At 51.8% G+C, this 26451-nt stretch overlaps 2 protein-coding genes across 2 annotated transcripts; both read right to left on the reverse strand.

The window, feature by feature from the left end:
* Positions 1-10609: 10609 nt before the first annotated feature.
* IL1F10 (interleukin 1 family member 10) lies at positions 10610-13335 on the reverse strand (the record flags this gene model as incomplete). The annotated part of the gene is made up of 4 exons (XM_080685727.1): positions 10610-10822; positions 11126-11253; positions 11510-11595; positions 13304-13335. The coding sequence occupies 4 exons, from the start codon at positions 13333-13335 to the stop codon at positions 10610-10612; spliced, it is 459 nt and encodes a 152-aa protein (XP_080541853.1).
* Positions 13336-23072: 9737 nt separating this feature from the next.
* On the reverse strand, positions 23073-26030 carry IL36RN (interleukin 36 receptor antagonist; the record flags this gene model as incomplete). The annotated part of the gene is made up of 4 exons (XM_080684879.1): positions 23073-23297; positions 23475-23602; positions 24611-24696; positions 26002-26030. The coding sequence occupies 4 exons, from the start codon at positions 26028-26030 to the stop codon at positions 23073-23075; spliced, it is 468 nt and encodes a 155-aa protein (XP_080541005.1).
* Positions 26031-26451: the final 421 nt, after the last annotated feature.

Here is a 26451-nt window from a genome sequence, read left to right on the forward strand (position 1 = left end):
CTATCACCAGCTTTTCTGCTCTTAGATAAAATAAATATGCCCTTGCAAGTATTGCTTGAACAAGAAAGTCATAGGACACTGACAGTTTTGGGAGAACACCCTGAGAAAGCCTGTCATTGTAATTTTTTGTCTACATTGGCACTATATTGCAACTGTGGTTTTAAAACAAGCCCACACATTCTCTGAGGCTTTCTCAATGTGAGGTGGAGTCTGATTTTGCCCCTTTAAAGGTGATTGACATTAATGACGCACTTCTAATGAACAGAGTGAGGAGAAGGCAATGCTGAATCACTTCCCAAATCAGGTCCTCAAAATCCTGCTTGCTCTCTCCCTGCAGACACGCACTCTGGGAACCCAGCCCCTGTGCTGTGGGGAAGCCCTAGCTTCCTGGAGAGGACGAGCGACTGTGTTGGGACCAATAGTCCCCGTGAGGTCCCAGTGCAGAGCTAGTGTCACCTGCAGACCTCTAAGACACGAGTGGCTAAGAGACAAGGTGACCCCACTGAGCCCCGGTCAACTGTAGATTCACAAACAGAATATAGTCTTCTTTATAAAACCAAGAGGTTTCAGGATGGCTTATTTCACAATAATAGATGAATGAAACAGTTTCCTTGGAAATAATACTGAGACAGCATTTTCATATCCTTAAATGGTACTGGCACTAAGTCTAAAGAAGGTCCAGAAGGCTCTCTTTTCCCAGGTGCATTATGGAAAGATAAAAGCTTAAGACTGCTACATCTAGAATTTTTATTATTATTGTTATTATTATTATTGACTAGAGGCCCGGTGCAAGAAATTTGTGCACTGGCGGGGGGGGCGGGAGGGGAAGTCCCTCAGCCCAGCCTGCACCCTCTCCAATCTGGGACCCCTCAAGGGATGTCTGACTGCCCACCGGGATTGGGCCTAAATGGGCAGTCGGAAATCCCTCTCACAATCCAGGACTGCTGGCTCCCAACTGCTTGCCTGCATACCTTCCTGATTGCCCTTAACCGCTTCTGCCTGCCAGCCTGATCACCCCCTAACCACTCCCCTGCCAGCCTGATCCATGCCTAACTGCTCCCCTGCCAGCCTGTTTTCCCCTAACTGCCCTCCCTTGCAGGCCTGGTCACCCCTAACTGCTCTCCCCTGCAGGCCTGGGTCTCTCCCAACTGCCTTTCCCTACAGGCCTGGTCGCCCCAACCTCCCTCCTCTGCCTGCTTGGTCACCCCCAACTGCCCTCTCTTGCAGGCCTGGTCCCTCCCAACTGCCCTCCCCTGCTGGCCATCTTGTGGTGGCCATCTTGTGTCCACATGGGGGCAGGATCTTTGACCACATGGGGGCAGCCATCTTGTGTGTTGAAGTGATGGTCAATCTGCATATTACTCTTTTATTAGATAGTATAGAGGCCTGGTGCACTGGTGGGGGCCAGCTGGTTTGCCCTGAAGGGTGTCGCAGATCAGGGTGGGGTTCCCTTGGGGCGTGGGGTGGACTGGGTGAGGGGCCTGTGGTGGTTTGCAGGCCGGCCATGCCCCCTGGCGACCCAAGCGGAGGCCCTGGGATCTGGGGTTTATTTATCTTCTGCCATTGAAACTTTGTAGCCTGGAGTGGAGCCAAGCCTTCTGCTTGCTCCATGGCGGCAGCCATTTTGGGGGGATTTATGTATCTTCTATAATTGAAACTTTGTAGCCTTAAGTGGAGGCCTAGGCCTGCCAGGGTATGTGGAAATCTTGGCTTCCTCCATCGCCCGGGGCAACCCTAGCCTCCTGCTCTTTCCAGCTCTGAGGCTGCTGCCATTTCTGTTTGGGTTTATGTATCGTCTATCATTGAAACTTTGTAGCCTTGAGTGGAGGCCTAGGCCGGCAAGGGCAGGCGGAAAGCTTGGCTTCCTCCATCGCCAGGGAAACCCAAGCCTCCCTCCTGCTCTCTGTGGCCGTAGCCATCTTGGTTGGGTTAATTTGCATACTCACTCCTGATTGGCTGGTGGGCGTGGCTGGTAGGCGTGGCTGGTGGGTGTAGCAGAGTGATGGTTAATTTGCATATTACTCTTTTATTAGATAGGATTTCAAAGAGGAAGGGAGAGAGAGAGAGAGAGAAACATCAATGATGGAACCATGACCTCCTGGTTCATAGATCAGTTGATACTCAGCCACTCAGTCACACTGGCTGGACTAATACATATATATCCTATCTAATAAAAGAGTAATATGCAAATTAACCATCACTCCGCTATACCCACAAGCCATGCCCACCAGCCAATCAGGAACGAGTGTGCAAATTAACCCAACCAAGATGACTGCAGCCACAGAGTGAGCAGGAGGCTTGGGTTTCCCCAGCAATGGAGGAAGCCAAGCTTTCAGCACACCCTGGCAGGCCTAGGCTTCCACTCAAGGCTACAAAGTTTCAATTATAGAAGATAAATAAATCCCAACAAAAATGGCTGTGGCCACAGAGCAAGCAGGAGGCTTGGCTCCGCTTAAGGCTACAAAGTTTCAATTATAGAAGATAAATAAATCCCAGATACCAGGGCCTCTGCTTAGTCACCGGGGGGTGTGGCCGGCCTGAAAACCACCACAGGCCCCTCACCCAGTCCACCCCACGCCCCAAGGGAACCCCACCCTGATCTGGGACACCCTTCAGGGCAAGCCAGCCGACCCCCACCCATGCACCAGGCCTAATCCTATCTAATCCCCCTATCTAATAAAAGGATAATATGCAAATTGACAGTCACTCCAACACACAAGATGGCTGCCCCATGGCTGCCACAGATGGCCAGCAGGGTAGGGCAGTTGGGAGGAACCAGGCCTGCAAGAGAGGGCAGTTGTGGGTGATCAGGCCAGCAGGGGAGGGCAGTTAGGGGCAAACAGACTGGCAGGGGAGCAGTTAGGCATCAATCAGGCTGACAGGGGAATGGTTAAGGGGTGATCAGGAAGGCAGGCAGGCAAGCAGTTGGGAGCCAGCAGTCCTGGATTGTGAGAGGGATCCTAGATTGGAGAGGGTGCAGGCTGGGCTGAGGGATACACACACACACACACACACACACACACACCGCATGCACAAATTTCATGCACCGGGCCTCTAATATATATTGATTTCAGAGAGAAAGAGAGAGAGAAACATCAATGATGATGAGAGGGAACCATGGATTGGTTGCCTCCTGCACTCCCCACACTGGGTATCAAGCCCACAACCCAGGCATGTGCCCTTGACCGAATCAAACCCAAGACCCTTCAGTCCGAGGCAGACGCTCTATCCACTGAGCCAACCAGCTAGAATTCTAAAGTAACTAGAGTGTGTCTACTTCATTCTATTTACTCAGATAAGAAATGGCAGAGTGGAAATTTAAGCTCAGATAACTTTTCTCCACAGCCCATGCACTTAACCTCGAACCCCTAGTGCATCCCCCCTTTATCCCAACCTTACACATGTTTAAACCTATCATGTGTTGAAAATTTCTTCCCTAGCCTTGTGTCTCTCTCTAGCTACACACATGTCTCTCCCCCCACATCACAACCAAATTTATTGGAAAATGATCTGTGCTCACTGTTCCATGTCCTCACCTTCCAATCACTCCTGAACACCCTTCATCTGGTCCAGCCACTCTCCTGGAAGCATTCCAGGGCCTCTCAGCTCCTGGATCCCATGGACACTCTGAACTTGGCCAGACTGGCACTGTGGTGTCTGCACGCTGACTCACTTTGAAGCCCTCGCCTCCCTAGACATCCATACTCCACACCTCCTGATTGTCCATCTACAGCCCTGCCTTTAAGCCTCCACTGAAGGCTCGGCATCCTCTGCCCGACTCTCAAATACCTCTCCATCCTGGGCCATCTGCTCTTTAAAATGACTCGGTCTCCCCATTTCATCCACCCCACAAGCTCAATGCTGAAAACTACAACACTGGTAGTCAACCCCATTCTGCATATAATCACCCAGATCTGCCAACCCTGCCTTCATACTGTGCCTCGCATCCACTCACCTCTCCCAGCTCCCCCACAGTGGCCACTAGACACTCTGTTATCATCTGCGCTGGAGGCGAGCAGATGGGGGTAGGGGCGTTGGGGGAGTGGGGAGGACAGGGAGCCTCCAGAGGCCATGCTAACACACCTTCTCTGGGCAGTACCTGGTGCCCCTGGTAGGAGGCTTGTTGGACCTGTCACTGCCCTGCTTGAAATCACCCAGGGGTCCCCACGTTGCCCTCCTGCTAAGGACCAGGCCGCTAACATGCCCGCATCTTCCTCAGAGCCACGTCTCTCCCTCACCCCCTTTCCTTGTTCTCTTTGCTCCAGCCACCTGTGGCCCCTTGAAGGGAATCACAAAAGGCTTCCTTTCCTAATTTTATTTTCATAATAAACATTCATGTCTGAATCAAGACATGGGCAGCCCCAGAACCAGGCAGTGGGACCTGCATGTTCACACGTGGATCCTGGCAGCGCTGTGCTCATGTGTGAGCAGCCGGTCTGCCCCTCATAGCGCACAGGTCAGTGCCATGAACGAGACGCTGATGAAAGGCCAGCGCCCTCTCTGCTGGCAGAGTCTGTGTGAGCGGCATTGGCTTTGCCACCCCGTGTTCTCTCCTCAGGGTCTCTTTAGAGCAGGAGCTCCCATCCCTTTGGTTGAGTGACTGGCCAGCCTGGGAAGTGCCACCGCAACAAGGACAACACCGTAAAGAGACACCCAACCTCCAGAACAGGACAGAGGTCACGTCACCCACGCCATGCCCCTGCTGCCCACCAGCCAGCCCCAGCAAAGCCCTCCTGCCCACTGGAGTCTGCTCCAGGGACTTCCCAGAATCGGCACCCCTGGATTTCCATGCGGTGACCCCTGCGCCCCCTCAGGGTGTTGGGAGGTATCGCTGACAAGCAGTCTCTGAATGAGGGAGATGTTCCATGATCTTCAGTGACTAACAGGCCCAGCAGGGGTGACACGTTTGTCACATTTGCAGCACATGCTTTTTGTAGGAGAGTTATGTTTTGATTGTCAGCTTCCTATTTTAGTGATTCCCTTTGTGTCATGGAAACACGCATCCCAGCGTCACGTACAGTGACTGGGCTCTCATTGCCGTCGGATGACCTGGAGGAGGTGGAGTTCAGCGCACACTGGGGTCAGAGTGTGTTAGCACGTGATCATGCCATCGGGCACCCAGGGGCGCAGACACGTGGAGAGGGGAGTGTGGGACAATGTCAAGTGATCAGAGTAGCCTCATGGAGGAAGTGAGACTTCCAGACAGAAGGCTGATGTAAAGGCCCTGGATAGCACCATGCCTGCAATCTCTGGGGAACAGTTAGGAGCCTGGTGTGGCTGAAGCAAAGTAAACAGGTATGAGGGTTCCCCAAGAAACAGAAATAGGTGTGTGTGTGTGTGTGTGTGTGTGTGTGCACATGCTTAGATAGATAGATGATAGATAGATAGATAGATAGATAGATAGATAGATAGATAGATAGATGATGGATAGATAAATGATGGATAGATAGATAAGGAATAGATAGATGATGGATAGATAGATACATACATACATAGATGATGGATAGGTAGATGATGGATAGGTAGATGATAGATAGATAGATAGATAGATAGATAGATAGATAGATAGATAGATGATGGATAGATAGATGATGGATAGATAGATGGTGGATAGATAGATGGTGGATAGATAGATGATGGATAGATAGAGTATAAGAAGGTGCTCACCGTTACAAGGTTATGGAAGTCAGAAGTTACACGGTCTGTTGTCTGAAAGCTGAAGGGCCGGGAAAGCAGTGGTAGAACTCAGTCTGAGTCTGAACGCCCTGGAACCAGGGGCTTTGAAGTCTGAGGATGGGAAAGCATGGACATCCCAGCTCAAGAAAAGAGACCAAACTCACCCTTTCTCTGGCTTTTTGTTTTGCTGGGGCCCTCGGTGGACTGGATGGTGCCCACCCACACTGGGAAGGTGTCTGCTTCCCTCAGTCACTGATTCAAGTGTAAGCTCTTCCGGAGACGCCCTGACAGACACACAGAGACAGTGTCTGGTAGCCATCTGGGCATCACTTAGCCATCAAGTTGCTGCATAAAATTAACCACCACAATGACCCATTTTCCCCATAAACCCATGAGCATTCCCTGGAACCCTGTTCCCTGGCATCAGTGTGGGAAGTACTTGATTAGGAGAAACTGAGTCTGCGGTCCTCCAAGCACACGGGTCATGTGACCAGTGCTGCTCTCTGGAGCTCCAGAAAACGTTGTGGGAGGGTTCCAGGGCAGAGCCTGGCTAAGACTCCAGGCTGCAGCCTCCTTGCCTTCACCTGCTATCACAGGCCCTGGACCAGTGTCCCTAACATGTCAGATGGGACAAGGGTGGGAGGACTCACAGCAGAGGACTTACTGCAGACTCAGTCACAGGAGAAGGGGGGTCAGGCATGTTTGATCCTCCACATACAGGCACAAACGTAAGAGAGTGTGCTTACATTTCTCTTCCCTCCCAGGCTCGGAAGTCTGCTCCTCCTGTGAGGGGTTGCTAGGAATCTGCTGCTGTGGGAAGGAAGGAGTTGTCATGTGATTCGGATCTGCACATCGTCTGAGATAGATGCATCTACTGTAAGTGAGGTGGAGATATGGGGCACGGGGCTGACCCCGTGACACTATAAGACTTCATCGAAATTGCTCCCCTACATGCCTCAAAAGTTGATCTTTGTCGCCACCTGCAGACTGAAAGCTGAGCTGCAGGTTCCTGGCTTCAGAATAGTCTTTTAGGGGCAGAGACTGGAATTTGTTTGGGGGTAAATAGACTCTGTTTTGGTAAAATACTAGCAAACCCTTTATTTACCAGTAGTTACACAAATGTAAACTCCAACAGGAAGTGAACTCAAATAACTCAAATACCAGTGCTTCTGACCAAGCCAAACTTCTCTGTTGGTGTCATTTTGTTCATTTCTGTCATGTTCATTTCAGAAATGGTTGTATGTTTTCGCAGAACGGTACCCAGGAAAAGTTGTGTCCCATTAAGTTTTCTTTCTCACTCTCACTTTTCCTCCCTAAATCTGAGTTTGGACCTGCCTAGCACTGCCCTGAGCTGTGCAGACAGTGGGGCTTAGTGGCCGACGTTTTGAGCAGTTGTTTGTAGGGCATCACAAGATAAAAATGTGCTCAAAGGGAATGTAACTACATTTTGAATTCTGGTTGGAGTGACACCCGGGTTAAAGGAGACCCTGAACACATCACCCTCTGTATGACGTTGCTCCAGAGCTTCCTGGAATAAAAACATGGGCTTTTATGTATCAACCATTGCCCATGTGTGGAACCCACAATACACACACACACCAGACACTCAAGCACACACACAGCCCATGTGCACACAGGTGAACACAAGTTCATGAACACATATACGCACACCCAGATACTCACGCACACACACAGCACATACACACACCCAGACACTCATGCATACACATAGTATACATACACAGGTAAGTTCATGCATACACACAGACACACCCCATACACATATGTGTGAACATACATGCATGCACTAACGCACACACAGCCACACACAGCACCTCCTTCAGGCCCATTTTGGGCCATCTCCTCTTCCTGGACCTCCTGCCCTGACCAAGCCTCCCAGACCCTCAGGAGCGGTCACCATGCGCTCTGAGCACCAGCTTACTGTCTCTGGCTCTGACCTTCCGGTTCATTCTGAGATATGAATTGTGGGTAAGACCCACAGTGAGCCTCTCCCAGAATGTACGTGAGGATAGTGCTGAGGGGCTGGTGGTGGAATGAAGCCTCTGGTGTGGTCACCAGGGAGGAGAAGGCGTCTAAGGGACAGCTTGGGAGGTGGCATCTCTGACCTGCACCTGTCAGAAAGCACTTCAGGTCTCTCTCTGAAATCCCCAGGAACAGAGCCCCTAGGACTAGAGCACCCATCACTTTCCTCAGAGCCTGGCAGGCTCCCGTGGCACTGTATCTTCTCAATCTCACGGAGCCTCTCACTCTCCTGAGCATGAACACAGAACCGGCACACGTTAGGTGCGCCTCTCACTCTCCTGAGCACGAATGCAGAACCAGCACATGTTAGGTGCGCAAATGGTGTTTCACGTGAGTAGAGAACTTGATCCAGTTCACTTGGCTGGCCCTTCTCTTCTGAGCTGTGCCCACAGCCACCAGGCAGACCCACGTCCCCTGCCACGCGTGGGCTCTGCTCAGGTTGGGTCAGGTGAGTTACCGGGAGTGAAGGAGATGAGGGACTGTGGCCAGAGATGGGTCAAGCCAGAGTGCCACACTGACCCGGGGCAGCGCCCAGCAGAAGGCCTGTGGGTGCGAAGGAGAGAGCAGGAAACCAAGCTGAGCTGAAGCGCTGGCAGTCGCAGGTGGGTTTGGTGTGGACCTCCAGGGCCCAGGCTTAAGGCCCAGGTCTGACTTGAAATCCTGGGATGACTCCTCCAGGCCTCCTAGATGAAGTCTAATCTCCCTCCAAGGCGCTCACAGTCAGTCCCCACCTGTCTTCTCACCTAAGTTTTCAGCAGCTCCTCAGCCACAAGCCCTGGGCCCCAGCCTGCGGGTGACGCCGCACACCGGGTGGGCGCTCTGTCATCACCTCCCTGAGTCGTCCTCTCTGCCTTCAGGGCCCCTCCCTTGTTGTCTGGAAAAGTCCTTTTTCTTAGAGGCCCAGGTTAAAGGCCTGCCCGCCCCGCCTCCCGCTCCAGCTCCAGCTCTGGCTGCAGCGGCACCAACCGCTGCTGCTCCAGCTCCTCAGGCTGACATAACAGAAACCAAGTGATCACCCACCAAGTTGTTGGAGATTTTGTATTTGCTCAGCACCTCCCAGTGTACCAGAAGCTGCTCTGGGCACTGGTGAACCAAACTTAAACAGAACAAGCCCTAAAAAGCCACAGGGCAGTCCCAACACATAAACACCAGGCCATGGAGAGGCAAGGGGAGAAGTTAGACTGGTCAGAGCTATGAAGCCCAGCATGACTGTCCTCTGGCTTCCCGTTGCATCTAAAAATGGATCAAAGCTCTTACTCTGCCTTCAAGGCCCTCTGATCAGCCCTGTGGTCTGCTTACCTCCTGACCTTCTGCATCACTCTCCGTGCTTCACCCACACGGCCTTCTGCTGCTAAATGAACACCACGGCCCCTGTGCCCCAGGGCCTCTGTGCTGGCTACTCCTCCCCAGGATCACTCCTCACCCCACTCCTCCTGTCCCTCAGTCTCAGCTCATGTGTCACCTCCTCAAAAAAGTCAGAGTCACCTCCCTGTCCACCGCGCTGTTACCACCCTCTATCAGGTCAACTGCCCTTGTTTGTTTTCTTGTTTGTTTGTTTGCTTGTTTAGTGTTTCTCAGACTCAATTCTCAGCTCCAAGGGAGCTCGGCTCTGTTCCCCACTCTATCCCAGCCCCTGGAATAAGCAGGGAATACACTGAGGACTGCCATTGGTGTCAGATGCTCCACCACGTGCAGCACGTTATTTCACGCCTCTTGTTCCAGGCTCCTCACCTGTCGAAGGGGGTCAGGAGCCTCCCCTGTGGGTCACTCCGGTTGAAATCATAGTGCTCTGAAACTCCTTGGCCCATGGCACCTGTCGCATGGATGTGGAGCGATTTTACGAGAGGAATGGTGCCAGCCAGCAGCCCACCCCTTCAGAGCCCGGCGCCATGGGCTCTGGCTGGCACCCTACCACACATCCTCTGTGGGTGGAGAGAGACCGAGCCCTGAGCATAAGTGTCAGTCTGGCTGCAAAGTCTCCAGCCTGTTTCCCAGCTCTAACAGTCACCTCAACATATCGGTTCCACTGGAACCTTAAACTCACCCCGTCCTGTAGAAACCCCCTGCCCATCCCTCACTGCCCCTCCTTGCTCCTCACTCATCAGAACCAGCAGACGATAAAGGCACCGATCATCAGTTGAATGACTGACACATTGTGAAGTATCTCATAGGAAAGTTGTAAGACTTGAACTAAAGCTGAAACAGTTAGCTGTCCAAGGCGTTGCCCGTGAAAAGAGGACAGCTGGGTTCTTCCTGGAGTGTCTTGGCTGTTCTGGAAGCTCTGGAGCAGATGGACTAGAGGAGCAGCCGTGGCCGGCCTTTTGGGGACCTCAAGGTTCCCTGGCATTGGACACAGCACGTGGGGCCTGAGGCCCTGTACCAGTTCCCTGCAGCTGCTGTAACAAACCCCATAAGTGTAGTGCTGAAAACAACACACATTTAATATTTGACAGCTCTGGATGGCAGGTGCCTGAAACGGCATCACGGGATTAAAATCAGGTAGTCACAGCACTGTTTCCTCCTGGAGGTTTTAGGGGAGAATCGTTCCCTTGCCTCGTCCAGCTTCTGGACCACCTGCACTCATGCCACAGCCCCTTTCCATCTTTAAAGTTAGCAGCATAGCATCTTCCCACCTCTCTCTGACTCCTGCCCTCCTGCTTCCCTCTTATGAGGACCTCGTGAGACATTGCTCATCCCCCCTCCACCCCATAAGCCAAGATGGTCTCCCCATCTCAAGACCTTTAACTTAACTCAAAGTCCCTTTGCCTTGTAAGGTGACATATTCCCAGGTGCTGGGGGTCAGGATGTGGACATCGCTCTGCCTACCACCGGCCCCGAGCACATGAGCCTGCTTTGGGGGCACCAGGCTGGAACTCTGCCTGCTGCCTCCCTACCGACTCTGTTCAAAGTAGAACTCAGTGCGGATGGAGGGTTCGGTCTCCTCGGCGAGTCGAACTGGCTGCTGGGGCTCAGCCGGGCCACAGAGAAACCAGCCAGGCCGGGCTGCAGCCTCGAGCCTGAAGGCGGAACCCAAGCTTCTCTGGAAGAAGGTGAAGCGTGTGGCCTGCTCACCACCCTTGTACAGGTCCTCGATGCTCACATCCTGAGGGGGAGGGAGGAGACAAGCGGCCGGCTGCAGGGTGAGGCTGTGGAGGAGGCGGTCAGCCCTGGAGGCCACAGGGCTTATCCAGTGAGGGACTGGGCAGGGAGGGTCTTTACCAGGAACAGCCTCCTGAGGGCTGTGGGGCACAAGGGTCTTAGCCCTGGGTGCAGAGGGAGATGGCGGAAACCTGCAGGAGAGGGACGTGTGGACCTGGCAGGGCACCCACAGTTGGGAGCAGAGATGCCAGAGTGCCCTTGAGGACAGGCAGCTCTTCAGGGTCCCCTAGAACAGGACGCGTCTCACCTCCAGCTTCAGAGCAGGCCCCTCTCCTGTCTCCACACAGGCCAGGCAGCGCCTGCCTCCCTGGATCCCCAGGAAGATAGGAACTTGGGTGCGGTCCAGGTCTCTGTTGGGAAGTATGCATATCTTCTCTGGGAAATAAGAGAGGAGAGAGCCAGGGCATGAGGGGACCCACATCATAAGCTCTGGACGAGCTGCGTTTGGGCAGGAACTGAGCTAGGGCACAGCAGGATGAACTAGGACACCTTCAGGGTCATGCCCTCTTACTAGGAGGGGGTCTCAGTTGTTCCCTGTCTCTTCTCATTGTCCCCAGAGGCAGGAGGGAAGGGGAGAGCATGTGGCAGATGGAGCCTCAGCGGGTCCCGGTGGCAGAGGCTCAGGGCTCACCTGCACAGCAGTTGTCCACATCAGGGTCTCCCACCAGGAGCTGGTCACCTCTTATGTACAGAGCCTTCTGATCAGCATCCTTAATTCTGGAACAGATGGCAATGCTGATGGCACCACTGAGCCCCAACCCTACAATCCGATTACGTACTAAGTATCTGGGGTTGTTCTCCTCCTACAGGTGAGAAGGGGCAGGTAAGGACCAGGTCATCTTAAGGCAGGAAACGCCTCCTGGATCTCATCAGAGGCTGCACCTGGCACTTTACAAGGCTTGGGCTCTGTCAGGCCTTCAGAGCATTGAGGGGAGCGGGTGCCATCTCACTGGGGGGTAGAGAAGTTTCTGGATGATGTAGCCCTTTTCCACTGCCTTCTGGAGAAATCTTCTCAGGAGGCTGAGATGTCTCTGGGATACAGTGAGTCTTCTTCTGGGTTTTTTGGGCCTGCCCCAGTTATCCATAGATGTTTATTCTCTTATTAAAGGAATCAATTGAGTGTATATTGAAGTGTGATTTGCTTTTCAGCTATCTAAGCACTTTTTAATAGAAAAAAAATCCATAAATTGGGAAAAAATTTCTATGTGATGGTAAATAAGCCACACGGTCCCCTGTACCGAGCAGGTGAGCTCTGGGACACCCATATTATGGAGGCCAAGTAAAGAGGTCGGCAGAAAGCTGGAGTGGCCTGATGACAGCCGCTGGGCTTGGCCGTGGTGGTAATGGTGGCCTGGGAGTGTGACTGCGTGCCTGGGGCTGAGAAACCATGCTGAGCGAGCGTGTGCAATCTCAGAGCCATGTGGGCTATTAGCTCAGTTGCCTGGCTGGTTTCAGAGACATTTGTCAGCCATTCTCAGGCCTGAGGAGCCTCCTTACTTTCCAGGGCAGAGGCTCAGGGCCAATGCCACTGCCTCCAGGAGAGCTTCCTTTCTCAATAACAGCTAATTACAATACCCTTAGCTAATGACTATGTTTAAAGCAAGTTCACTTACACAATAAAAAATAAACATCTGAGGAGCCTGGGCTTGCCAACTGGTCCTCCAGGACAGTGTGTAATGCATCTGCCAGCCAGAGTCTATTTGGAGACCTGAACCCAAGCTAGATACCCCAAGGTAGGCATCTGTCTTGTCATTTGCATGTTTTGTGCATGTGTCTTGACTTCCAGCCGCGCTGTGACTTCCTGGAGCCCTGAATGGCCCATGTCGGGACAGGATGTCCATGCGGGAGCTGAGGACAGGCACCCTAGTGGCCAGTGTATTTTATTTTCATTACATCCCATCACCTTCCCTAAGGGCTGGGGTAATTTACATAGAAAGTCATAGACAGTAAAGAGTAAACTGTAAGTAAACACCCAAATGTCAAACAAGATAAAATGCAAGTAAGACACAGAAACCCGGATTAGGAGTGAGGCCACAGAGGCCAGCATATGGAGGTGTTGTCACTGAGACGCAGAATGGTCCCTGAGCTTTCAGAGAGAGGATGGAGCAGCACAGAGAATGTGCAGTCTGGGCCCTGGCTCTGGGTGACATCCGGGAATTTGTTTAACCTCTGAGCCTGTTTCTCGATCTGTAAAATGGGCTTAGTAACAACCTTTCATGGATTTCTTAGGATGGAGATAAGACAGTAAGTGGCTGGCATCTTGCAGATGCTCAGGAAAGAGACTATTGTTATTGGGGTGGTGATTAAGCTTAATTACAGGGCATTTGAGGTTTCTAGGGTAAGAAGGAGGCTCGCCCTTCTGCCTCGGCCTCTTTCCCTCTCCCGAGTCATCCCCAGGCTCCTGACCAAGAAAGGGAGGACTTACATGTAGTATCTTGCCATGGGGAGGGAGCACATTCCTCCAATCCCAGGTGACTGGTCCTTGAGGGAAAAGAGAGAAGGGCTGTGAGAGGAGGGCAGTGGAGCTGGGGGCAGACACCCTGTGTGCCCCAAATCCCCAGGCACAGTGTGGAAGGTCCCACCAGGCCGCTGTTCCATAATTGGCCTCCCAAGTCCACCGAGGTCTCCCTAACCCCATACACTCCAGGCAGTGCTGGCCCCTCTCATTTGGGCATCTGGGAACAGGTCGAGCTGGCAGGGGTGTGAGCTTGAGAACGTGCTCTGGTGCCAGCCCTACGAAATCGGAGAATACATTCCCAAATGGTTTCTCCAGGAGCACTTCCCACACTGAGCCTGGGGTGGTGGGCTAGAGCCTCACAGCTTGAGGATGGGCTCACTGGAACCTCACCCCACTTCCCAGAGGCATAGTCACCACAGCCACCCTCCCCCTCTGAGCAGGAGGTGTGGACACTGCCCTGCAAAGTGAGGCAGCTTGTTCTGAGGGACTGATCGCCTTGCCCAGACTGTGGAAGAGAAACCATCCAAACCCTGACAAGCTCCCGCCACTACACCACGTGGAAACAGGACAGGCTCGAGGTAGATACACTTGTGTTTTTGGACCAGTGTCCCCATATAAACCCCAGACCACAAAGCCTCTCCTTCCAGCCAGGTAATCTGCCCCAGAACTTTGCCCTAAAATGACCTTCCAAAGGGCTGGTCTGGAATCTAGCTTGCAAAGAACCAGAGCAAATTAGGGCCTGTGTGTGGTAAGAGTTGGAAAATAGCCCAGAAAAGTAAAATGCAAGGATGGCTAGGGCTGAGGTTTACCGAGCAGGTAAGATTCTCACCAAGAAGGGGAAAGAGAAGAAATAAGCTAAGAGAGCAGAAAATAGAGGGGGTGGGAGAAGAAAGGCGGTAGAAAGGAGCAGGGCTCAGAGAGGGAGAGGAAGGTGCCGAGGGTGCATGGAGGCAGGTGAGAGGACAGGTTGATGCTGATGGTGGGCTCCAGCCACTGCAGCAGCACCAAGCTCCAAGGCCTGGGTGTGAGAAGGAGGTGAGACTGAGACAGCTTTAGTGCTGGATCTGCCTCAGCCCATTTCCTGTCTCTGGGCTTTGTGGTCAGAGTGAGGGTTGGTGGGAGTAAAGGATAACAGGGCGTCGGGCAGGACTACAATTCTGGGAGATATTGGTGATGTGATCAAAGTATTAAAGAAGTCTTCATGCTTGGTAAGTTCATCCATTGCCCTCATTCTAATGAAATATAAGAGATTGCCCAAACATTTACTCACAAAGATCTTCACTACATCAATTTCACAACAGCAAGAAGTTAGCAATAATCTAAATGTTCAATAATAGGCCATTGATTTAAAAATTATGGAAAATTTAGTAAATAAGAAAAGTATGTGTACATTAAATATGATATTGTAGAAGCAGATTTTATGACATAAAAATGTTCCAAATATATCAAGTGAAAAGTGCAGGATATAAATCATGCATAGGTTATGATGCCACTGAAATCCATAAGCATTCAAAGACACAGAAGCAAAGGATGCCCACATCGCTACAGCACTGACCTGCGGTAGCAGGATCATGAATGGTTTTTATTTTTTTAAGATGTTAACATTCTTCCTATATAAATATGAATTTCAGTTTTAGTATGAAGTAAGTTTTAATTTTCTTTTTAATCCTCACCCTAGGATATTTTTCCATTGATTTTTTTTTTTTTTGATAGAGTGGAAGGAAAGGGGAGAGAGAGAGAGAGAGAGAGAGAGAAACATTGATTGGTTGGACCCCAACCTGGGTCCAGGGATTGAGCCTGCAACCCAGGTACATGCCCTTGACCAGAATCTAACCTGGGACCCTTCAGTCCACAGGCCAACGCTCTATCCACTGAGCCAAACCGGCTAAGGCAGTTTTAATTTTTTTAAGTGAGGCATTCAGATAAAGTCACTGGCTCCCAAAAGTGCCTGCCCATTGAGTCACCTGGGGGCTCTTGATGAGTCTTTCCTGGGCTTGGCGTGATCCCAGTGATCAGCCAGACTTGGACCGCTAGGCTAGCTCAGTTCTCTCTCTGGTGAACATGTCATTCATTGGCAGCTATTGCTAAAAGCAGATTCTGATTCCCTCAGTCTGGGGTGGGACCTGAGACTCTGCATTTCAAACTCGCAACCAAGTGACAATGCTGCTGGTCCTTGGACAAAACTTTGAGTAGCAAAGCACCGGATGATCCCCCAGCCTAGAGAGGCCCACAGCAGCATGGCCTCGACGAAGCCCACCTGATGCTGTGCTCTCTCTCTCAGCCAAACTACGGGGGATCCTTTGGTTGTGGCAGCAAAAGTATGCGCATCCTGGTAGCTGTGCCAAGGTCTGGCTGGGGCAGACACAGTGGAGGACCCTATGTGAAGCTGGACCATCAGGATTCCCACAGTCCCTGTCAGCTCAAAGAACTGGCAGAAATTCAGGGCAGGTGAATCCCCTGGAGCCCCAGAAGCCTCCAGTCCTGACATAGCCCCAAATTCCAGTGTCTCACCTACAGGCTCCCACATCAGCCCCTGCCTGGGTCCTGGCTACACTGTGATGGAGTGAGGAAGAGGGAGAAGTCCATGTCTAGTCCATCAGGGAGCCCAGGGGCCTCAGTCCCTCCCAGGGTGCCACACCCTCCATCCCCAGAGCTTTTCCTTCTCTTTTGCCCCAAGTGGCCTTTCACTGGACTTTGTCCCATACCTCTCCTTAAACACCGTCTCTGGCTGTCACAGAGCTCATCAGTTCTCCTGTCCTGGGTCACATATCAGCACCAAATAGCCCTGGACATCCTCCATGCTATTTGCACACCATCCCCATCCTATCTTCTCCTCAGTCTCCTACACGTGAATATGTTCATTCTCTAAGACCCACATTAGCTTCTGTGGCACCAAATCTAGACTCTTTCTCAGTCCTCTGATAGTTGGCCACTGCCCCTTGGAACCCTTGGTTGACTGCCTCCCTTCACACCTCTCCATGTCCTCTTTTCAGATGTTGTAGATTAGCCCTTCCTTTGGAAGCATCCCTAACACTGGAAGCCACAAGTCAAAGTCCTAAGCACTTCTCTTTCATTTCCCAGAGAGTTTCAATTCACCCATTTCCATAACTGCAATGACCACGTTAGTCTACACCCCCAAGTCCAGACTGAACACCCCAGTTTATCTCCAGCAGCTACAGGACACCCCCTTCTGGACATCTGGCTATCACACCCAACCAAATATCTCTAAGGTCAAATTGATTACCTCCTGCCCACCCACCCCCAGTCCAATCTCCCTCCCAGTTTCATTTCTCCCACCTACACAATCTTCCTCCAGCCAGTGAGATTCAAAAACCTGAGGGTCATTGACCATTTCGCCCACATCTCCTGACTCTATGTTTGATTTATTAACAAGTTCTGATAGATTATTCTTTAAAGTGTAACTTTGTTTTCTTAACAGCCATTAGACCTTGCCTGTGTTCCTGGTTTTTCTACCTTCAATTCAGACCAACATGGACTATCTTGTAAGTACTGCTCTCACACATCCCTGCCCAGCTCTACAATCCACAGTGGCTGCCCTTTCACCACCCTCTGGCCCAGATCTACTTGTATGAGCATTTCTCACTTCTCTGTGGACACTGAGCCACCCCTCCAGGCATACAACTTCTTCCTACCTCCCAATGACCACACTCAGGGCTGTCTTTGCTTCCCCTGCCTCAAAAGTCATTCCTCCTCATTGCTGTCCACTCTGACCTGTGGCATTAGGGTCACTGAACATAGAATCATTATTTATAGGTTAAATGTCTTGTTCTGCCAAATTAATTGGCAGCTCAGAGTAACAAGCCATACAAGTTCACTTAACCTCAACCCTCAGTTTCAGCATCTATAAAATCATGAATTTAGAGTATGTGGTTATTAAGAATCAGATCAAACTATCTATGATGCCATGACTCAGAGTTTAATAAATCTTTCCTTTACTATCGCACCCTGCTCTGCACTCCTATTAAATTTCACTGTATTGTTTATTGTTCTATCTATAGACATTTGTTTCCCTTATAAAAATTAACACGATCTTGCAGCCATAAAGCATGGCTTGTAGCTCCCTCCAACCTCCTTCGGACACAAGTAGTGCTCATGGGCAAGACACAGAACCACGCAGCGAATTTAAATGGCAAGGTGGGCTCAAGACCTAGTGCTGCTACTCATTTGTATTCAACCTTGGATAGTCCCCTTTACCCTGGGCCTCCAACTTATTATCATTGGAATGATTGGCTGGCCCAGACAGTACTTTTAAAAACTAAGTTTTACACAGAAACTTGAACGTAAAATGGGTAAAAGGGGCCTGCTTTTGCTGAGGCAAGGTGTGATGGAGACAGCAGACCATGCAAGCATTGTCCTTGAGCACTACAGTAGGCACTTGGGTATCTCTAAAGAGCCCAAACCTCACCAAGCACTACTAAACACCACTGGCCTAGAAAATTCCTCTGGCATTACATTCTAAAGTCTATAGTTCTAAATATTAACATTATCTTGATTCAACTTTCTCCTCCAATTCCTTCTATGTGCCCTGAGACTTACCCAGCATCCCATGGTGTTCTGTGGATAGAATATCTTGTCATCTAGAGAGTTGCCAGGAGGAGTTAAGGAAAGGGGCATATTGGGGATGGTGAAAAAAAGGGATAAGAAAATAGAGAGAACACTGCCTACCCACCACTGACCTGCAGATCCTGGTGCCTGGAACCGCCAACTGACTTCTCCAGGGCACCTGCCTGGGTTTATACTGTCTGATCTAGTGGGTTGGGCCTGCAGCATCTTTAAAATTGACTCCAGGATGGGGAAGCAGAACCTGGGGATTTCACAATATCTACAGCAAGTATGGGTAATGAGAAGGTGGGGGTATTAATGAATGTTTGTTTGCAGAAGCCCAGCGCTGGGCCCCTGCTCATAGCTACTGTCATTGACACTGTTATTGGTGGTTTGGGCCACTAGATAAACAATGCTGGGATCAGATGTCCTCATGTTGCCTTCCCTTTGGTACCCATGGGCTCCATTCTAGGCTTAAAGGTGGCAGAGGCAAGTGGAGTGAGTCCAAGGGGCCTAAGGGCAGAACAACCTCTGATGGCTGAAGCCAGGCAGCATGAAAGTGGGGCCTGAGCGCATATGAGTATGACCCTGTTTGGAATGATGGGACATCCAATAGCTGGAATCAACTTGACGAGACAGAACATCTGAGAAAATCCATGTTCAGAGGACATTGAATTTAGATCATCCTGAACTGACTAAGTGCCATGTGCCCTGGATGACTAGAGCACATGACATGGTGTGAGCAGGGCTAGGGTAAACACTCGGCCCCTAACTGACAGAACTTATCTCAGTCCATCCATCTACACATCTCTCCATCCATTCATCCAGCTACCCACTCACAAGGGGCAGAACACTTAGGTGTAGAGTTATCTGGGGACCAATGCCTTATTGTAATTCTTTCTCTCAGGACATTTGCAAAGTTCCATGAAGGGCTCAGGGAGGAAGTGGGAGAGGTCAGTCTAACACCCAGATACCTGCAGAATGAGAGATAAGAGAAGATGGGCAGGAACAGGACCAGATTTCTGTTTTCTAAGGCCAGCAGTCATTCTTGACCCCCTCTCTCAATCTCTTGCCCCTCTGTGTAAAGGGCCAAAGCATGGGGTATGATTCCAGGCAATCAGTGAATTCTTATTCACACTACTATATGACAAAGACATTCATTACATATCCCTGTTAAGTAACTTTATAGTCCATCTGGAGAGCTAAGTCATAAACACTTGAAAAGTCAATTAAGAAGACCAGACTCCAATCTATGGGCCAAGGGCATATTGTGTTGGAGACAATACAGATAAACAATTTCCTTGAGTGAGAAACCAAATTTATATAATTTTAAGGGTCTTAGACATGACATAATGGGTGCTACAGCATCCCTGAGTAATAGGCTAAGCAGGCTCTACTTCAATACCTCCAGGGCCAGAGACCTCACAACCTCTTGAGAAACCCTAACAGTGTATGTGGTCATTATGGTTAAAATTTTCAGGTCACACAGGAAAAACAGCTCTATCCATTCACTGGTCCTGCCTGTGTGTTCTGGAATCACATAGAATGAGTGTGTTCTCCTACTGAGAGGTCTTGGAGCACTTGAGGAGGGCTCTCCCTGTATAGCTTCTTCAGGATATGAGACCTTATCACCTCTGCTTCTTCCCTGAGACATGGTCTGGGACCATCTCTGCTCTTCAGGACACACTTTTGTCCTTAGTTATGACAACTGGTGCAGACTACATATGTCATGGGTATATACCTCTGTAAATACTGGCTGAGGCTGGGGGATTGTGCTGAAATGGAAGAAATCTAAAACAATGATACCTGTTTCATTTGAATGTCATGATGCCAGGGCCTCTGGTTCATATACACAGCATTTTACATTCTTTCCTTTTCAATCAATATGTTAGCTTGTAACCAAAACCAAGGTTTGGCTATTTGGTGCCACAAAAGCCAAACTTGTGAGACAGGTGCTGGTGAAAAAGGAAAGAGGTTTATTCAAGTGCTAGTCACCTGAGAAGATGTGGGATTCTTGTTCATAGCCCATCCCAACATCTCAGTGCAGGCAGCATTTATATAAGGAGGGAGAGGGAAAGCAGAACAAAGAGTTCAAGGAGATGGTGTTGAAAAGTCATTCTACATGCAGACCAGTACAGTCCTTTCCAATAAGAATCTTGGTCAAGTGACAGTCTGGTCTGCATCATCCTGGTTTCACGTCATCCTGGTTTTACAGTTGAAGGTCAGGGACAACTGAAGGTTGGAGTCTGTATCTCCTAAAGTTAGTTCCTAGGATTCTTATACAAACATGCTGTTTATCTACAAGCAACATACCAGAGTCAGCATTTACAGAAACAATGTCAAAAGAATGGTGGGGTGGTTACAATTCCCCTGCTACATGCGCATTCCTGCTAAATCCCTTTTGAGTTTTATCATCATACAAGTGATGAAGAGCCACCTCAGGCTGGAGAAGGTTCAGGAATGAAGGAATTTCAGCTGCTCCCTAAGGGTGGAGCAGCTGAAATTTAGATGGAGGAGGAAAGAGAATGTTCCAGAGTAAGAAATGGCTTCCACATCCCACTCATTGAATTCCATTTGCCAAAGACTATGCAAGGTACTTGGAAACAAGCTGATGCAGCCTTGACTTTGAGGTCAAATTAGGGACCAGAGACCCCAAGTCAACTTATTACAATGAGGGGTAGGTCACATAGAGGTACATGTAAGACGGTGTCAGAACAGATGACCAGGGATCTCAATTGAGCAGAAGCTCTTCAGAAAAGGTGATAATCAGGGAACATGGCTGGACCGGTGGGCACAGAGTGTGAACTGGATCTACAGAAATAGCCTGGTGCCTGGAGCCATGTTCTCAGCACTGAGGCCTGGGAAGCTGTGGATGAAGGTCTAGGAGGGAGACCCTCTGGCCTGGTCACCCCTTGCTAGTCCTCAGTGGAATCGATGCAGGTCTGACAGGTGAGAAGCAGGTGCAACACCTGGCTCAGATTTGAGCCCCTCCCTGGCCTCTGCTCTCATCCCCAGGGTTTAGGTGGAAACACTGGGGTCACAGTCCTGGCACACATGGTTGGAGGTGCAAAGGTAGTCAAGGAAGAACTAAACCTTGCAGAAACAGAGAATATTCGGCAAATTTAGTATGATCAATTTTTAAATAGAACGTTTAAAGAAGTAAAGGGGCCAATGTTCACTTTGAGAAGAAAAATGAAAATACTGGAGAAAATTGCAATCACAATAAAATAAATGCATTTACTTCTCTTCCCTGTGTATTAGTCATCTATTGCTGCCTAACAAGTGACCCCCAAAACTTAGTCACTTAAAGCACCAGATATTTATCTTCTCACGTGGTCTTGGGGGAAAGGGGTGCCTACAGCAGCTTGGCTGGGTGGTTCTGTGTCACTGTCCTCCAAGGTTGCACTCAGCAGCATCATGGCTGCCTGACCAGGGCTGGAGGAGCCATTTCCACGCTCATTCACGTGGCCTTTGGCAAGAGGCTTCATTCTTCACCACCCGGGTCTCTATCGGCTGCTTACAACACGCAGCTGCTTCCCCAGCTCAAGGGAACAAAGAAATGAGAGAGACCAATGTAGATTCAGTGGGAATTTCAGAAGTGGCACCATGTTCCTTCTGCCATATTCTACTGGTCACAGAGAGGACTGGTGCAATGTGGGAGGGGACACAGTGTGGGAGGGACCCCAGGAGACTGGAACATTCATTTCCTAGGGCTGCCATGACCAATTACCACAGACTTGGTGTTTTAAAGGGAAGCACTCTCTCTCAGCTGGGGAGACTGGCAGGACAATGCCGCCTCCTGGTGAGTGCCTGGGCCACGGCGCTCCTGCCTTCTTGTAGCTCAACTCCAGTCTCTGCCTCAGTCTCCACACAGTCTTCTTCCCTGGGCCTCCTGTTCTTACCAGGACAGCAGGCATATTGGATGGGTGAGGGGCCCATCCAATACAGCATGGCCTCAACCAATTGCACCTGCAAAGGCCCTATCTCCAAATAAGGTCACAGTCTGAGGTTCCCAGAAGGACATGGATTTAGGGGGACATACTCAACCAGCACTGGAGACCCTGGGAGGCTGAATCCCACACCCTGAAACCTCAGGGACCGTGACCACTCCTGGTCAAAGTGCAGGGTGTTCTCTCTGTCGGTTCCCTCCCCAGGAGACTCCAGCCACAGGCACCCACCAGGCCCTCCTTCCCAGCCTGCTGAGTTCTGACCCACGCTGCTGCCTACCAAAGCAGCAGAAGGCAACCACCCTATCTCACTCGCAGGGAGTGGGAACTGAGGACAACTAGAAATGATATCTGCTCTGCTCACCTCAAAATTAATTCTTCTGATCATGACACAGGTAATCCATCTTCAGTGTAGAACAATTAGAATATACAAATAAATAAAAAGAACAACAACAAAAAGTCACCTAATACCAGCAGCCTGACATTGCTAAAATTGAAGTAAACTCTTGAAGACTTTTTCCTATATTTTTAATTAAATATGTATTTTTATTAAAATGGAATTTTAAGATATGCCACTGTGTAACTTGCTCTTCTTGGTTAATGTGTCGCGAGCATCTCCATGTGAATAGACACCAGCATGTTGGATTTTAATTGTACCTTGGGTTTCAAAAGGAGTGACTGCCTGCCCATCCTCAGTCTTCCGAGCTGGAGCCATGCCCTTGGGCACCACCACCCTGCTGTGCCCATGGTGAGAGCGTGAGGGTGGGGGTGGAGAGGCACATATGATGGTAGCTGAATTAAGGGAAGGGGAAGGGACTGGGACTTGGGTCCCTAACCCTTTACCCTGCACAGGGGTAGTGATGGGACCCCATGTGGGCAGCTGGTGGCCCTAATAGGCTCAACTTGGGACAGGGCTGGCCTGTGGGGTTCAGGGTCACTGGGCAAGGTACCATGAAGCATGAGGATTCCCACCACTCCCCTTTTTTTACCTCGTGTCATTTTTGCAAGGTTCCACACCAGGAGCGCCACCCAGCAGGGAAAGAAACTGAACTAATCGCCAAATCTAGAAGGATTTACGCAAATTGGGAACCAGGAGAAGGAAGAGTGGCCATGTGCCGAGTCAGTCAAGTGGGGGCCCAAGAACCGAGGAGGGTGGTCGCTTGGGCCTCCTCCTCCTCCACTCACCCCTGTGAGCTCTGCCCCTGGGTCCTGGGAGATGGGTTGCCCTAGTCACATTGCTGGAAGTAGAAGTCCATGATGGGGTGGTCCCAGCTGGCATCCCCCGGGAGCTGGGTGAGTCTGAGAGGCTGGTCTGCTTCAGGCACAGTGCAGAGGAACCAGCCCGGGAAGGCAGCCGACTCGAACCTGGAGGTGAGCCCCGTGTCCCACCTGTAGAAGGTGAAGCCCCTGGAACCCTCGGGGCTGCGGTAGAGCTCCATAATGTCCACTGGCTGCAGGCAGAGAGCACAGCAGGTGAGGGTGTGAGTGGAGCGGCCAGGAGGGCTGGGACAAGGGCTTGGGACACAGGGCAATAACAAAAGCTGGTGGGAGAGGCGCTCGGCCTTGGCCCCGGGAGCCCAGCCCCAGGGGTCCAGCATCGGCTGCTCAGTGGAGCCCACAAGACTCACCTCTAGTTTCAGAGTCGGTTCCTGCCCGGTCCCACACGACAGGCACTGGCTCCCTCCCTGGACACCCAGGATGACTGGAGAGAGGCTGCCGTCCAGAAACCGAATGGGTACAACACTGATCTCCTCGCCTAGAGGAAGGAAGCCAGATGCAGGGCCTTGCCTGCCTTCCCTCCCACTCTCCCCCCACTCACACCCCCCATCGTGGACTTGGGGGAGCAGGTCTCTGTGAGGTGTGCTGTCCCCGAGCCTCAGCAGCTGTCATGTGGGGAAAGGTGCTCTCCTGCCAGCTGACCAGAAGACATCAAGGCACACAGCACATTGTACCACTTCCCACCCCCCTCGCCCACCTTCTTGCCCACGATCAAATCCTCAAGCCTTCACCAGCCCTCACAGGACACCTGACCTCCTCCTTTAATACCCCTCCACACTCGGCCTCTCCTCGGAGTTACTTGAACATTTTTTTACCCCCTGAGAGATGCCTAAGAACAGGAGAGGGTCTCAATCCTCTGTGCCATTCCCCCCACATGCACACATGTGTGCACACAGGCACTCAGATACATGCACACATATGCGTGCACACACACAGCCTCGCAGAGGGTCTGCCTGGCCCCAGGCCCGGTGAGCCTGTCCCAGGCAGGCAGGTGAGGGCTGTTGCAGAGAGAAGGGCCTGCCGCTCGCCATGTGTGGCACAGAATGAGTAAGCACCAGGCCAGGGGTGCCACCAGCTCTCAGGGTCCTGCCACTCTGAGTGACCAGGGGTCCCCTAGAGCAGAGGAGACCTAGGGTAAAGGGACAGAAACCCGCCCCCATGGGAATGAAGGCCCAGGGAGCCCGCCGGGTTCTCCCAGCACTGGATGTGTCCCAGGAAAAGGATGTGTGGCCTAAGTCCAGCTGTGAGGGCAAGACAAAGCATTTGTCTTAGAAAACAGTCCCCCCCCTGCACAGCGGCGCCAGGTGGCACTGGGCACATGTCTCGCGTTGCAGGGAGGTGTCACTCTTTTCGTCCTTGCGAGGAGCCGGGCTTCAGGGTGCCCTGGCCACTGTGTCAGGCCTGTGTCTTGCAAGGCTGTTCTAAGCCCTCTCAGCCCCTCCCCTCAGAGCAGAGCCCTAAGGAAGAAGGGTCTGTTGCCACCCACCTTTCACGACCTTCCCTGCATGCACCCCACCGGCCAGCAGCTGGTTATCCTGCAGATAAAGCACCTTCAATGCTGCATCCTTCATTCTGGAACATCAGGACAAGGACACTCAGTCAGGGAAGTGTGTGTGTGTGGGGGGGGGGGGGGGGGTGCGGGGGCTGGGGGGGGACGCGTCCAGCTTGCCGCGCTCTGGAGTTCCCCAGTCCCAGGCACTGTCCTTCTCTGCCCGCTGTGCCAAAGGAATGGCACGACCTTCTTCCAGCCCCGCTGGCCCCACAGCCTCCCACAGAGCCTGGGGTTCTCTCCTTCACCCTATTCAGTCTTTCCTACCCCCAAGCAGCCCCTTGTGTGTCATGTTGGAAAGTTGGAGTCCCAGGTCCCCGTCCTGCTCCACCACCACAGCTGCCGACTTGCAGTGGACAAACCGCTTGCCCCAGGGCCCAGTCTGCCCATCACACACTAAGACAGCGAGTTCGACATGCCCGGCTCTCCCAGATGAAAATCCCACCCTCAGTCGTCACTGAAGACATCAGAGGCTTTCCTTCTGCTCAGCCACAGACGCCCTGCCGCCATCAGAATGTCTTTCATGTGAAATGCTTTCCTTTTACTTTTCACATGTGCTTCTCATCTGTGAGCTCAGCTGAATCCCTGGCGTCCTGTGAGGTGAAAGTGTGTCCAGTGGGGGTTCCCCAGACATCATGTGGAATAAAGTGCACTGTGTACACCTGGTTAATATGGACAAATCTCTGCCTCAGAGTTCCTCAGACGCTGCCACTCACAAGGAGCCATAAAGAGCATGTCCCGCACTCACTCTGTCAGGGAGCCCCCTGTGTACAGCGGCTCGCAGGACTGGGCTCCACAGAACACACTTTGGGAAAAGCTGTCGAGGCTCTGAGTGCAATGAGAGTGAGGACGAGTGTCATTCACGGCTACAATGTCCAGAGCATGGCCGAGGGCCCGGTCGGCGCACGCCCGAGGGCAGACAGACTGCCTGACAGTTGTTTTGTTGCTGTGGTTATTTTGTCCCGAAGGCAGCAGGGCCAGTGGGGCAGGGGCCGGGGATGCCTGGTCACACCGTGGGCATGACAGCGGGGCTCAGGCAGTCTCCTGACTTCCATCTCAATATGGACGCAGGAGGCTGGAGCTCCACACGGGGGGCCCCTGTCCCTCTGCCCACAGAGGAGCCCCCTGAGGGGCTGCCCCAGGAGAGGCTGGAAGAACGTGTCTTAGGCGGGGGGTGGAGGGGGAGAGCTGTTCGCAATGGCCCGCTGCCCACCCCGCTTGGGGAGCTGCAGCTCCGCTGGACCAGGCCCGTCCCTCCCGGAAAAGGCTGGACAGCAGGCACCTGCGCTGTCCCCCAGGACACAGCCAGCCCCGAGGCTCATACTCACCGGAAGCACAGGGCCCCGCTCAGAACCATCCTGCCCTTCGGCGTGCAGACCGTCCTGTCGCGAAATAACTGGTGTTAGGAGGAGACAGGCTAAGCTGGCAGGGGCCTCCAACCCCCAGCATGTGAGCAGCCCCCACAGAGCAGGGGATCCTGGTCTGGGGTCAGGAGAGAACCCCGGGCCTGTTGGGAGGATGGAACGAGCTCCAGGGGACACCTGAGAGCACCCCCTTCTCCTGGCAGAGCCACCGTGTCTGCCTGCTCCTGCGGGGACCAGGCAGCACAGGAGGCCTGGCCTTTAATTACATGCCAGGGAGGGGCCTGAAACTGCCCCAGACTGGATGAGCAGGGTTCCCCACGCAGCTTCACACCCCCCTCTCTCCCAGGGAAGGAAGGTTCTGGAGACCGTCTTCCTCCCAGCAATTCTGAACATTTCGGGGGTTTCCAGCTCCCC

Source organism: Plecotus auritus (genome assembly GCF_963455305.1).
Source record: "Plecotus auritus genome assembly, chromosome: 8".
NCBI lineage: Eukaryota > Metazoa > Chordata > Mammalia > Chiroptera > Vespertilionidae > Plecotus > Plecotus auritus.